The following is a 13,756-nucleotide window of genomic DNA, read 5'->3' on the forward strand; positions in this document are numbered from 1 at the left end:
TAGGAATCACTCTCCTGATTCCTTTTCCCTTCTCCAGGTGCTGGGGGGTAGGAGCCTGTGGGAGGTGTTAACAGATTGAATGTTCCCCCCTTTGTGACCTGGACAATCAGACGCAAATGCAGTCCAGCTACTCTGGTCTAGGTAAGGACCAGCCATCATTAGTGGGGGCAGGATGGCTATTAAACCAAGGAATGACTCAGTATTAGGATTTGTGGAAGAATAGAAGGGGTTAAATTAAATCAGACGAATGACACAGGTCACATTGCTGCAGAGACAATAAAAAACCTATATAAGAACAGCTGTCTCCACATATCGGATGAGCAAACTTATCTCCCATGGTGATCGGGAGAGGGACAACAGCTATGGTGAATTGTTTGTTCCACACCATTAAGAACTGGAATGGAGCACCTTGTCTCCATGGAACCGGGAGCACAAACTTGTTCCTCCACCACATGAATTGAGCACTGGATGGACTAAGCCTCAGCTGCTTGTATACTGAATTGTTACAAGGTAATTAACACAATAATCACTGAAATGGCAAAACACATTGCTTTAATACTGGATTGTTAAGAAAAATCTTATAAAAACCAATTCAATACATTTAAGCTACAGGCATGCATTTAGCACATTAAAAGAGCATGAAAGCAAATCAGAAGGATCACAGGTTTTACTATTCAGATTCAGTTCTCAAACATTACACATTTAGAACTCAGATTGCTTCTCAAAATGAGGAATATATACAGTCATTTGTTTTCATTAGCGAGTTTCTGTCCTGCTGAACACTGGAAACCGGGAATGTGAAAGAAAGTCTAAACACAGAATTAAAATTTCTGGTTATAAAATCCATGGTTGAAACAATACTGTAACTGAACTGTTTTTAAGTGTTGGATAACACAGTTTAACTTGCCAGCATAAGATTTCCAGATAAAAAAAGATCAGCCATTAAAACGGTTTAAAAGCTAAAAATATAAATAAACTCAGCTGTTTCTCCAAGGAGAGCGCAATGAAGCAACTCACAGTAGTTCAGTATAGACGTAACATACAATGAGAGCTTCCCTTCCTATGAAGACCAGGGAAATAGGCACTAACTGGGAAAATATTTCAAGTCCTGATGTTGCAGTTTGTTAGTCTCTTCTTTTACTGCTGTGCCATAATCAATACCTTTTAAAATGTGCCCCAACTTCTTAATTAAGCACAGGAAACTGTTACGTTGTCTTTTTGAATCCTTTTAAAATAGGATATATATTTTCGAATGCTTCATAAATTTCAGCTCTGACTTTTGCACCTAGAAGGAAATACCAAAACATTTTTAACCATAGTGTATGAATCATAAGGTACCACTGTACTAGCCTCACTAGTTTTTTCTTTTCTTTTTTAACATACAGTAAAACTTTGTATCTGCTTAAGGATCAAACCCCTTACAGACCAGTCCTGTAAATTCATAGTGTAAACACTTCATAGAGTTCAACTTCTACAACAACATGTTAATACCATAGGTAAATAGTTAAGATACCAAATGCTATAGCCCAGATAGTATTGAGCCAAAACACGAACTCAAAACTTAAAAAAAATGCCCAAGCTAACACATGAATAATTTGGATGTTTGCTAAAAGGAATTCTCTTTTGGAGTTACAATTTCATTCTTTAAGTACAATAAATGCAATAATTTCACATATGACTTACCAGTTAAAACTACTTTCCCAGAAACAAATATAAGCAGGACAATTCTTGGCTTGATCATTCTGTAAATTAAGCCAGGAAACAATTCTGGCTCATAACTGGAAAAAAAGATTAATAGTAAGGTAAAATGTATAAATGAACTGAAGCTAATGTGTTTGTCCACGATGTTTGTTTAGACGTGGAAACAAACCTTCTCTTGCCTCAAGTTGAATTTGTTATTAGTACTAAATCCTATGGATATAGACCAAAACAGGTGTTTCAAGCCAAATATACAAAATTACATATGGGAATTACAAAATGTGGTTCAAGCTGTTGAACCAACTCCAATTTTGAATTCTGTATTTATTTTATTTATTAAATTTATATACCGCCCCATAGCCGAAGCTCTCTGGGCGGTTTACAAAACTAGACAACAACTTAAAAAAATATTTTTGCCACCTATATTGGGTAGGGTGATTACAGATTTCATTTCTATTACTACTCAGCTAGCAAATTACGTTATCAGTTCAACATTTCACTAGAAGACATTTAAGTAAGACCAGTCTACTTTACCCCCTTTTGAGATACAATTTCCTGTATAAACAAATAGGATTCCTTCCATTGCTTGAGTGCTATAGAGCCCTCTAAAATGCCTATGATTAGGCAGCTTAGGCTTGTTAAGCAGATAAAAGAACGAGTAAAGGAATGACTATTTCATTAATCACTATTCTGTAACATTCGCCACTTGGGAACAACAGAAACCCTTTACCTACCTGCTAAACTGTTGGTGTGTAAGAACCAACCCTTCGAGCCTGATAGGGAATTTTACATCACAGCTGCCCACCATATTCTGAATCTTAAAATCCAAGAATTTGGCTGGAAAGCCCAACTTCTGTACAACTCTAGCATACTTTCTGGCAGCCAGCCTGGACTGCTCCTCACTGAAAAAGTAAAGGCGGCAATTGTAATTTTACCAAGTAAACACTTAGTAAGTGTGTGCAATACATGTGTGCAATAAATATGTTTTGTCAACTAGAACTTAACTGGTTACCGTTGTCAAATGAAAGTGTCAGCTACACTGAATACTAGTAAGGTGAATGGATACAGATATTGTACATGCTTATTTATTTATTTATTTATTTATATAGCACCATCAGTGTACATGGTGCTGTACAGAGTAAAACAATAAAATAGCAAAACCCTGCCGCATAGGCTTACATTCTAATAAAATCATAATAAAACAATAAGAAGGGGAAGAGAATGCACCAAACAGTAAAACTAACAGTATAAAAGTCAGATCAAAATCAAGTTTTAAAAGCTTTAGAAAAAAGAAAAGATTTTAGCTGAGCTTTAAAAGCTGCAATTGAACTTGTAGCTTACATACCTTTTAGCTCCTGTGCACACCATTTTCCCAGAGCTGAATATGAGAGCTGTGGTACGTGGTTCTCTTATTCTCATAATTACTGCAGCAAAACGCTAAAATACATAGAACAATGGTTATCACTACAAGAATACTGAGATACATTAACAATTAACTTTGGAAGTTGCATTAATCACCAACATGCTACAATTTGTTCTTCAGTCACCTTTTTTTATTTTGAAAGCTTCTATAGTTAATATGTATTTTAGGAATGAAGTTATAATACAAAGGAAGTGTCTTTTGTCCTTGCTATAGAGTAAAGCAGACTTCCCCAACCTGGTGTCCCCCAGATGCACTGGACGGCAACTCCCATCATCCCTAGCCAGCATGGCTGATGAGAGGGCACGTGGTTGGGAAAGGTTGGTGTAAAATGTTTGCAATTGTCACCATTTCCACTTTAATACAGAAGCATCATTTTGCTCCCGAGTTCCACTGTAATACAGAAAACTATTCAGTAGACTTGTGGAAAATATTGCAAAGACAATACTCTCACACAAACTACTACATGTTTTATATTATAGTTTAGTCGTAGCGGGATATTCTTAAGTCCGAAAGCTGAACAGCTTTCTTCAAGAAAATCTGAATTTTGGTTATGTATAGACTTCTCATAAGTCGACAAAGTTACCTAGCAGAACAGAAGTGACAAGAATATCTACTGGAAAATCTCATCCATGTTCAGACAGTGTGCAAGAACTCCCCTGTACAGTGGAACGATAGGATCACTCTTCATAAATGCTTTAAAACAAATTGGTAAACATCAAGAAGTAAACTTCCTCACCTGCTACCATTTATTTATTATTTTATTTATTAAGACATTTGTATCTTGCCCTATATCACAAGTATCTCAGGAATGTCTCACCACTTTATGGGGCTTTCCCTTCCTACAAGCTTCTTACTTATTAGCTGTTTTTTTCTATCTTTAGTTTTAAAAGGTGGCAAATCTCATCCAACAGTGAACTTTTGATCCGGTGGTTTTGCCTGCCTCCAACTCCTGTTTTGTTTTATCACAACAGCCACTAGCATGCCATGTTTGCACAGCAAATCTTGATCAGGGTGGATGTTTATAATACTGCCCTTTAAGGCTGCTGTTACAGCTTCACAGATCTCCTTCTACTGGAACTGTTATTCACATAGCATAGAAATAAATATCCTTTTCAGTGGCAGTTAACTAAAAGAATCCTATGTTTGTTGTTTGTCTGTTTGATTAATTTACCTTTCTACCAAAAAATGACACTCAATGTTGGAGCCACATGAGCAGGTAGAAGTACTAAATACTCAGCATGTTGTTTTGTATATTGTTTTACTTTGTATATTGTTTTCAATGGTTTTAATCTTAAGTAAACCGCCCAGAGAACTTTGGCTATGGGGCAGTATAGAGATGATAATGATGATGATGATGATGATGATGATAATAATAATAATGATGATGGAAGAATCTACTGGCACCTCTTCGTTGTCCCTTACCTTGGGATTGTATTCAGCATTTCGAGCACGAAGAGCAATAGTTTTTAGGTCAAGTTTGCAACCGAGGTTTACTGTAGACACAATATTCCTAAAGGCAATTTAGAGAAATGTTAGGCAACCTAGGATCCAACCATATTTTTGAAGCTATCCCCCATTATAGAATTGCATCTGAAGCATGAGAAACACTCAGGCTTGTCAGGGTTATATCAGATTATTTCACCTCTTTACATGTGCACACCCTACAAATTTTGCTTGTTAAGAGTATTTTGAAGATGTTACAAGATTGATAGAGAACTAAGCTAGGGGGCGTAGAACACCAGAGAGATTTCTGTTTTGAAACATTGAAAGCAAGTTAATACGAAGTTTCCAATTAATGGCAACCTCTTCCTACATAGGAACTGCAAAAAGGTCATTGACAGTCTGGATAAATGCTAATAAGACATTTTCTCACAGAATGTTTTTCCCCTAGTCAACACAACACATTCCTTTAATGAAATGAAAGCCTAAGCCAACATGTTACATAGGAAATTTCAAATAAATTCTACATTAGGATTTTAAGTTTGTTTTCGCATATATAAACATACGAACAAAATACATTTTGCCAGTTCTACACATTGTTTGCTCCCTCTTTAATCTCCTTCTCACTACAACAGTATTTCGTTCTATTGGTTTTTAAAGTAAAACTGGCTAGAATTCCCAAACAGTTATGACAATTAAAGTAGTATCAGAATTCGATCTACAGTTGTGGACTCTAACCTAGGAAAATTTGCTTACAGGTGGTTCTCTTAAGAATTCCATGGCTGTGAACCCAATGAAGAATTGCACTATCATAAAACTACAGGAGCCCATTCAGTTCCACATACAGGTGCATTAAACGTTTGTGCCAACCTACACCGTCCACCTCCTGCCTTATATTCCCATCGTGCTGACCAAGAATCAAGAGTGCTTGTGAGCTTTCCATCTGTGCACCAGATCAGAACACAGGGGCATGTAGAGAAGCTCTTTGTAGATGCCTCATAACTCAGGAGCTCCTTACCTGCAAACATCTGTTAAAGCCAAAGCATCTTTTACAAATACCAAAGACTTAATTGGGCTGGTGTTCTAAGTGTGGCTATGTAAGATTAAGTGGTTTTAATCTGTGATGTTTTACACATTTTAATGGAGCACTTTAAGCAGCAAAAATAAACTAGTTAACTGACCCACGCCATCCAAGAGATAAATTTGCTTGTCAAAATCAGTACGTAGCTTCCATACTACCTAAATAGCTAATACAAACACTATTTAAAATGTTATTGAGAGATGGCGGGAGGGAGAAGAGGAGGATGTACACTTACTGTAGCTGTGGCACAATCCCAGAACTTTCAGAAGCAGGTGTCGCAGGAGATATTGGGGTCATGGGAGTCATTGGAGCGGGATAGAGAGGGGTGGTTCCTGGTAAAGGAGCTGTGGTAAGCGTCTGTGAGTGAAAGAGCTGTGGTGTTTGACCGGATGCTACTTGTGTTGGTTGTGATGTGGACTGCTGTGCTGCCGCCTGCTGCTGCTGCTGCCTTTGCTGTTCTTCCAGAATAGATAAGCTGTTGGTGCTTTGAACAGGTTGGGGTGTGAGTCCCGTGCCATAAGGCATCATGGGACTAAAAATAGGGATGCCTGGAGTCATGGCACTCTACAAGAAGAGAATGTAATTAAAGAAAGCTATAGCCTGCTAGCATTTTTTAAATTATCATGAACAGGATTAAATATTAAGTTGAGTCACTTTAAGGACAGTTGTTTTTGCAATCTGATGCACACATTCCTGGGTATAAACCCCATTGGACAATGGGATTTACTTCCAAGTAAACATGCATATGATTTCTCTCTGCCAGAATGAGTATCACCACCCTAAGTATTTACCAAGACATTTTTATAACCTTACTTACTCCCAATTCCTGTAATAGGAATGACTGATTCACATTCAAAGAAATCACAAACAAGTTTTCAACATCAAAAAACATCATATTTGAATCTGGATTTCTTCTAAATATGCAATGGAATGCTTTAAAGCCAGTGTTTTCCAAATGGTGGATAGCCAAGACACCTTCCACTCAAAATTCAAATTGCAGACACACAAATGCTTATTTTTAAAGCCTGTAAAAGTAAGAATTACTTCATAGTGACAGAATGTTGGGAAATGGTTAGGCTGTGTAGGTAATCAATGTGTTCAATGCTTCTCTTACACACAAAACCCAGTTAGAATAAAGGGAGAAGGGACGAAATAGGCTCCAATGCTTTCAGCCCAAGTTCTACCCAAGGAGTTGATACAAACATAGCTTCTTCATTAGGGGAAGGGAGGCAAGAAAAGTATGCCTTTTCTACAACTCCGAAAGACTGGTAAGCTTGGGGTAGGGCTTGGTCTGTCAAAGCAAGCACTGCTCTACCCATGCTAATAACTTCAGTGATGGGCAGGAGCAGTGGACGAGGAACCTCTCACCTGTTTGCCCTACCATCCATCACTGAAGCAGCAGAGCCAAGGGTGGAGCCAAAAGCCCGTTCACTTAGGGTACAAATTTGGGGTACAAAGTAATTTGAAGCAAGGGTGGTAGGAAAGTTGGGGCAGGAAAAGAATAATGAGAGGATGAAAGAAGCTTGGAACCCACAACCCAAGACAGCATTGCAGACCTTTAACTATGTAAACAATTGGCTTTGAAAGTCGTGTCCTCTCCCCCCTACCCCACCGTAAGCTCCCAAGTTCACAGATCCTTACCTGAGGGGATGCTAAACCCTGGGCATAGGGCGGTAAACTGTTGTTCTGATCCATGGCAGCAGTCACGTCTCCAGTCAAATGACAAGTATTTCCTGAAGTCCAGTCCACAAGAGCAGTTTTCACACCATCTGCTTTAAGGGAGCCTCTTTCCCTAAAGCATCCCAACGACTAGCTATGCAGTCAGTCTTCACATATTTGGAAGAACATCAGCTGCCAGGTGAGTAAAATAAGGATACCAAACCTGAAAGGGAGAAACAACTTCACGATATGAATGTCTTGCAGTCAAAACTCATTAGGTACAATACTGCCATTTTATAGAGCCACGCTTAAACTATTTTTCATTGGTGTGCACTCCCTCCAGCATGCTACACATAGGATTCAAGGCCATTCTTACAACTAGTTCAACTAGGCCTATTTACAGAACAGTCTGGCACGCCAGTCCTAAAAATCTGCAGTGGTAAATCTGCTTCTACAACTCCCACATAAAATACCTAATTAGATGTTCTTTGATGTATGCACAAAGCGTTAAGTGCAATAAGGCTATAGTACAGGCACTATGTGCGATGGGAGTTACCTGGTGTTTTCTTTCGGGGGTGAGTGGGAGGGAGAGACATGCATTAGTGCAGCTTCCCAAACCAAATTGTTCAGCTTCGAAAGAAGAGAACCATACCTATGTGTTATAAATTTTGGACTTTGCTGAGCATTATCAATCTATACTTCCAGTAGGAAGCCTTTGGCTGCTAGATATCAAAATTGATAGCTATCAAACAAAAGGTACACCAGAATTTGTTTTGAGAAGGGTTCAGTATTTGGTTTTGTACTAGCAGTAATTAGTATGGGAAAAATCTTTGGATCCATTTTTCATTTTTATTGTAAAAATATCAACCTTCAATAAAGCACAAAATCAAAATACAATCAACTAAGATAAAAGGGGGAAATGCTATTATAAAGGCCAACATTGCTAAAGTTTAAGATTTTAACAGTTTATCAGGAAATAATATTTCATAAGTGGTTTCTTCTTATCAAAGTCTTAATGGGGTAAGCAACCATTATGGTCCCAAGAACCACATGTAGTGTTGGGTCAAAGGCCAGAAACTACACATGTGTGGGTGTGCATATGCACACACTGTTCTGTCCCGATTGGGCATTATGTTATATGCTGCCCCCTATGTCCTACATTTGTAACTGCTCTAGTTTTCCCTGTATGGAGGTCTGTTGACAACTGATTAGGCTTTATTGTCATGCATTGATTAGTTGTCCCTAGGAAAAACCTCTATTCTGGTTTTCATTCCTGTGGGCAAACTCTGGCACATCCTGTTCGTGTTCTGTTTACCAGATACCCACCAGCTATCTGATACTAGTGTCCATGTGGGCTGAGCTGCTGGACGGTCTGTGGGCGCACAGTGAGAGCTCACATCTTTTTCCCCCACAAGTTGCAATTGTGGAAATTCTGATTTGTACAAATTGGGATTTGTACAAATAAAAAGGCAGGAAACCACGACCTTGCATGATTCAGCACGTGCCGATACAAGGTTCAGGGAACTGTGAGCTGACTTCCAAGGAAGGAGCCAAGCTGGCAAAAACTCGCTGAGCTCCAACCTCAAAATGGATTCCTCCAACATCCCTAGTTTGCACCAGTTCTACATCAATTTAGGAAGAAACCTCCCAGTGTCCAAGTTTCTCTGTTACTGCTCCGGCTAACAATCCGAAGGCCTGGCCTTGCATTGTTTTTTCACCTCATCCATCCATCTCTTCCATTCCTCATTCATCCACCTCAATCTTCTACAGCTAAGTATTAATCCTGCATTTATTAGTTGTTTATTATTTATGCTATGTTTCAATAAAGATGAAGATTTGAGTTATGCAGAAGTGGACTAGATGCAAATTTAATTGCCTGGATAGATGTACAGCCCAATGCGTGTTAAGGACAGCACACACACACACACACACGCACACGCACAGAGCCGGGAAAGAAGGTCTGTGCAGACAACTTCCCTTGTGCACCCTCTTTCACAGCATTCTTAGCTCCACTGGGAAACAGGATGTGTGAGGAGAGTCATCCCCACACACCCTAACCCCCAGCAAAATCGGGCTCCCACCAAACCCAGGCCTTGTGAGATCTAGATAGTAAAGACTTTATCTCAATCCAAAATTCAAGCATATTTTTACAGTGTCTTTGAAGAGATTACCTCAGAGTTGGTCTTATCTAGTTGCCCATAAATTAGGGCTTACTGCCTTAGCTCCCAAAAGATTCCCATAATGTTAAAACATAAACCTTTCAAGCTAGGTGAGATTGGTTCCGAATTATATCTTTGAGCAAACCTTTATGCAAAATGTACTAATTAAACCTAAGTATATAAATTCTGCAAGTTTTTAATATGTTTATACCTCATGCAATATCTCTTGTTCATTGATAAGCAAAAACTTTTAAGTACACTTTTGACCTTGAATAATGCAACCCCACACTTTTTCATTACTCAAACAGCTCCTACAACTCCAACACTCTTATTGGATATTATCCAGACTTTCTTGCCAATTAGTTTCTTATATCAGTTACGCAGAATTCATTGTGAATGTGCTTGTGTCTTTGTTTTCTCTTTAATGCAATCACTACTTTTCTACTTATTTACATCACCAAATTGTTAATTTTTTTTCTTATTAAGCATTGTCATTATGCATTTTATAACAAGACATGCTATATCGTTTTCAGGGAAGTGACTGAAGTTTTTAATAGCCTTCCTAGCAATTTCAACAAAGCTAAATCAATTAGTCTCTTAAAATCTGTCCACATATAAAGATAGCAGCAGACTTGGTTTCTTCTTTGACCCAATAATGTTGCAACTTAAAGGCGGTACATAGCTAACCTTGGGGGGGGGGGGGAATCCAAAGCAAGTAAAATAGAGGTAGTAAGATATAAAATTCTAGGGTTAACTATTGACAAGTTAGAAGTTAACAACTCAGTCTGAACTCAAAAGTTCTTCGAGGACTCAAATGTGAAACTGCTGATCTACTTTTAATAAAAATGTGACTTGTCTCTAAAATTGCCCCTTTATTGAAGAATTAGAAAGTAGCCATAACCATGTTGATAAAGAATGAATCTGGAGAGGATCCAACAAATTACAAGCTAGCTACAAATCCAACATCAGTTCTGGGGAAATTGGTGGAAAGCATTATTCAGGACAGTAAAATTCCAGGCATGCTGCGAAGAGCTCCAACAAGGATCTCTCCAAACTAGTTGAATATGCAACAAAATAGAAAATGAATCAATTCAGTATGTGGCTGAAATGAAAATGGCAAATCTGTGCTAGGGATTTTTAGGAAAGGGATTGTAACAAAAATCAACAGAACAACTAGCTATCATCAAGTCCTAAAACTATTTCGCAAGATTATTTGAATACATCTTTATTGAGTGCATTATCCCTTAATTTGTTTATGGCTGTAGCCAAAAACTGGAGAAATCCAGAAGTACCTACATGTAATGGATGGATCAGAATAATATTACAAATAAAATAAATAATATTACAATACAGAATATTACAAGTACAATAAAACCGAATGAGATTTTTTTTGACTAGCATGCCAATCATAAGCATGTTTACTCAGAAGTCAGTCCTACTGAATTCAATGGAACTTATTTCCCAGTAAGTGGTTTATGCACACTTACCTGGAAGTCAGTCCCATTGACCACATGATTTAAATACACACATGCATAGGATTGTACCATAAGAGGTGGAAGACAAAGCACAGAAATATGTTAGACATTGCCACCCTATTAATAGGGTGGAAGCAGAAATATGTTAGTATTAATGTTTATAATAGTTTTTCAGTACTTTAAATTAGATGAAGAAATAATGCCATCTTTTTTGTAACTATATTAAAAATCAATATAAATAACTAAACAAAATTGCCAGTATTATAATTCTATGGTACAGCCACACTTGAAATACTGTATACAATTCCTATCAATCCATATCAAGTGATTAAGGGCACAATCCTATGAATGTTTAGAATGAAAAAAAGTTCTACAACTCGCAACATTCCCCAGCCACCATCTAGAGCTGTAGAACTTTTGGGGACTGGGGCATAGGATTGTGCTCTAAACTCCTTTCCTCTAGAACTACACACTGAAGACCACTGTCCAAATAGCATTACTTTTATGTCACTGACAAGAACTACACCAGCTAAATGTAACAGCTTTACTAACGTAGGAACAAATATTTCCAACTAAATGGAGAGACAGAATTCCTGCTGCAAATAAACTTCACAGATATTGTTATATTGCTAGATAGTGAATGGGTAGCATTAAGTTATACTTCCAAATTCAAAGATGATAGAATTAAATAAGTGCACAAAGAGTATGCACCCTTGCATATTACAGCTCTTTGCTGAAAGCTATAAATAAATAATGGAGTTGTTCTGCAAACACAAAATTACACATAACCTAAACAGCACAAACTTATGTGCCATGGCTTAGTGGTAGAGCATCTATTTTGCAAGCAGAAGGTCCCAAGTTCAATCCCCGGCATCTCAAGGTTGGGCTGAAAAAACTCTTGCCTGAAACTCTGGAGAGCCACTGCCAGTGTTGACAATACCAGAGTAGATGGCCCAATGGCCTGACTCCGTATATGGAAGCTTTGTATGTTCCTGTGACTTTTACTGAAATCCACCTGCCATTTACATTGTTCTCATAGACATCAAATGGACTTCACCAGTACCTTTTATGGATTACAGTAGAAATTCAAATACCACTTCACCATTAGGATTAATAACCCAACCTTGCTTCTATGTTGGACCACAGAAAGTCAACCCATTTGGATCAAGTACTTGACCCAAGGCCAATGTAGACCCACCAAAGTCAGTTTAATGGTACAATCCACATTCCACTGCCCCTTTTTGGCAAAACATGTGGCGATTTCACTGTATTTGTTACACCAAAGCAGCTTCAATCTCACCGTGTTCAAGAGGGCATAGGATTCTGGGCTAAGGAAGGATTTCCCCCCACTCTTGCCTGAAAAGGTTTTATATGCATATTCTCTCTCTCTCTCTCCATACATACATACATACTAACCACTACACCACACTGGCTCTAGTGGTTAAAGTGTTCTCACTAGGCCATGAAGTTCACTGGGTAACTCTCATATAAACACTGACTTCCAGCCTAACCTACCTCGCAGGGTTGTTATGAGGATAAAATGGCCAGGAGTAGGATCGTGTAAGCCACCTTGGGCTCCTTGCAAGAGGAAAAAAGCAGGATAAAAATGAAATAAATGAACAAATACACACTAACTAGAGAATGCACACTTTCGCCTTACACCCATTGAACAGAGTGGGGCTTGCTTCCAAGTAAACATGCACAGGCGTGTTACATCCAGTAGAGATGCAAGAAACACCAATGGTTATGATTTCTCATTGTGGGGAATCACACTTCAAACCCCCACCCCCCACCCCCCACAAACCCGAGAGGGGGAAGACGCCAGAGGCATCCCCACGCTGCCCATACAGGCGAAGGGAAAGAGCCTCCCGCGCTTCCGCTTGAACGGAGAGACATGTGGGCGGGCGAAGCGAAGAGGCGCCGCTGGGCCCAACTAGCGGTCAACGGAGCTGCCAATTCCTGACGGGCACGGGGTGGTGGAGAAGGGGTCTCGTTTCTGGATGCTACTTCGCCGTTGCCTCCACCCACCCTATAGAAACTCGCCCAAGGAGCCCCTCGCCCTCCCCACCCCCCCGCATGGCGTCCAGCACGGGGGCAACTGAGGTGGCCGCGGCAGGCGAAGGGCGACGCTGACGGGGCCCAGCGACTTACCGCTTCACAAGTTCTCCCGACACAAGCTGTGCCCCCGCGCTCGGCTCAGTCGGCGGCGCACCCCTCATGCGTCATCTGAGCCAGCCGCTGCGACTCCGGCGAGGGTTACCACTGCCGCCAGCTTTCTAAAGGGCGGAAGTGCGGAAAGCGGGTAGAGGAAAGAAGATGCACACAGGCGCCTTCGGCTTGCCTCGAAGCGATAGAGCTGCCTTCCCCAACCTGGCGCCCTCCAGATAGGCTGGGCGATAGCTCCGTTGTGGGATTATGTACTTAACCACGTGCGCCATTGCTGGCTGGCAAATGTGGCGACACAGGGATACGAAGAGAGTGTCATGCGGCTCCGCTTCCTCCGCCTTGTGCTCCTGCCCTGCGCAGGACGGCTTTCAATCTTAGGGCAGCAGTGCGGGCCTTGTGTGGACTCTTGAGCGAAAGTACCAAGAGCCATCTAATAGGGGTTGCCAGCTAATGCCTCTGCTCCTGTTTGTTTTACTACTGCTACATTAAAGCACCAGGGATGAATCAAGTGGTGTGAAATAGCAAAAGTCACCATGGGGCAGGCTTCTAACATGCCTATTTCACCCCCACCCCAATCCAATATTGCATGGTTGCCTGTAATAAACTAAGCCAGATGCAAGGCATTAACTGTGTTTTCTTATATGTTCACTGCTTT

At 39.9% G+C, this 13,756-nt stretch overlaps 1 protein-coding gene across 2 annotated transcripts; it reads right to left on the minus strand.

Moving 5' to 3' along the window:
* Positions 1–530: 530 nt before the first annotated feature.
* Positions 531–13,166, minus strand: TBP (TATA-box binding protein). Of its 2 annotated transcripts, none has more exons than XM_063124409.1 (8): positions 13,087–13,166; positions 7,284–7,524; positions 5,878–6,206; positions 4,544–4,631; positions 3,044–3,135; positions 2,433–2,600; positions 1,684–1,778; positions 531–1,285 (listed from the first exon to the last, which is right to left on the minus strand). In XM_063124409.1, exons 2-8 carry the CDS (start codon positions 7,335–7,337, stop codon positions 1,206–1,208), a joined length of 906 nt encoding a protein of 301 aa, XP_062980479.1. In that variant the 5' UTR covers positions 7,338–7,524; positions 13,087–13,166; the 3' UTR covers positions 531–1,205. The 2 variants fall into 2 exon arrangements, with proteins under 2 accessions (XP_062980479.1, XP_062980480.1); XM_063124410.1 differs by lacking the exon at positions 13,087–13,166 and adding an exon at positions 12,451–12,513.
* Between the last annotated feature and the right edge of the window lie 590 nt (positions 13,167–13,756).

Source organism: Elgaria multicarinata, chromosome 4 (genome assembly GCF_023053635.1).
Source record: "Elgaria multicarinata webbii isolate HBS135686 ecotype San Diego chromosome 4, rElgMul1.1.pri, whole genome shotgun sequence".
Classification (NCBI taxonomy): domain Eukaryota; kingdom Metazoa; phylum Chordata; class Lepidosauria; order Squamata; family Anguidae; genus Elgaria; species Elgaria multicarinata.

What these genes read in the sequence shown, in the direction of transcription:
- TBP (XM_063124409.1), bottom strand. Translation starts at nt 7,337, where the DNA reads ATGGATCAGAACAACAGTTTACCGCCCTATGCCCAGGGTTTAGCATCC. An exon ending in AGGGTTTAGCATCCCCTCAG is followed by an intron (nt 6,207 to 7,283) that starts GTAAGGATCTGT and finishes CTCTTCTTGTAG; the next exon opens with AGTGCCATGACTCCAGGCAT. An exon ending in ACACACCAACAGTTTAGCAG is followed by an intron (nt 1,779 to 2,432) that starts GTAGGTAAAGGG and finishes CTTTTTTTCCAG; the next exon opens with TTATGAGCCAGAATTGTTTC.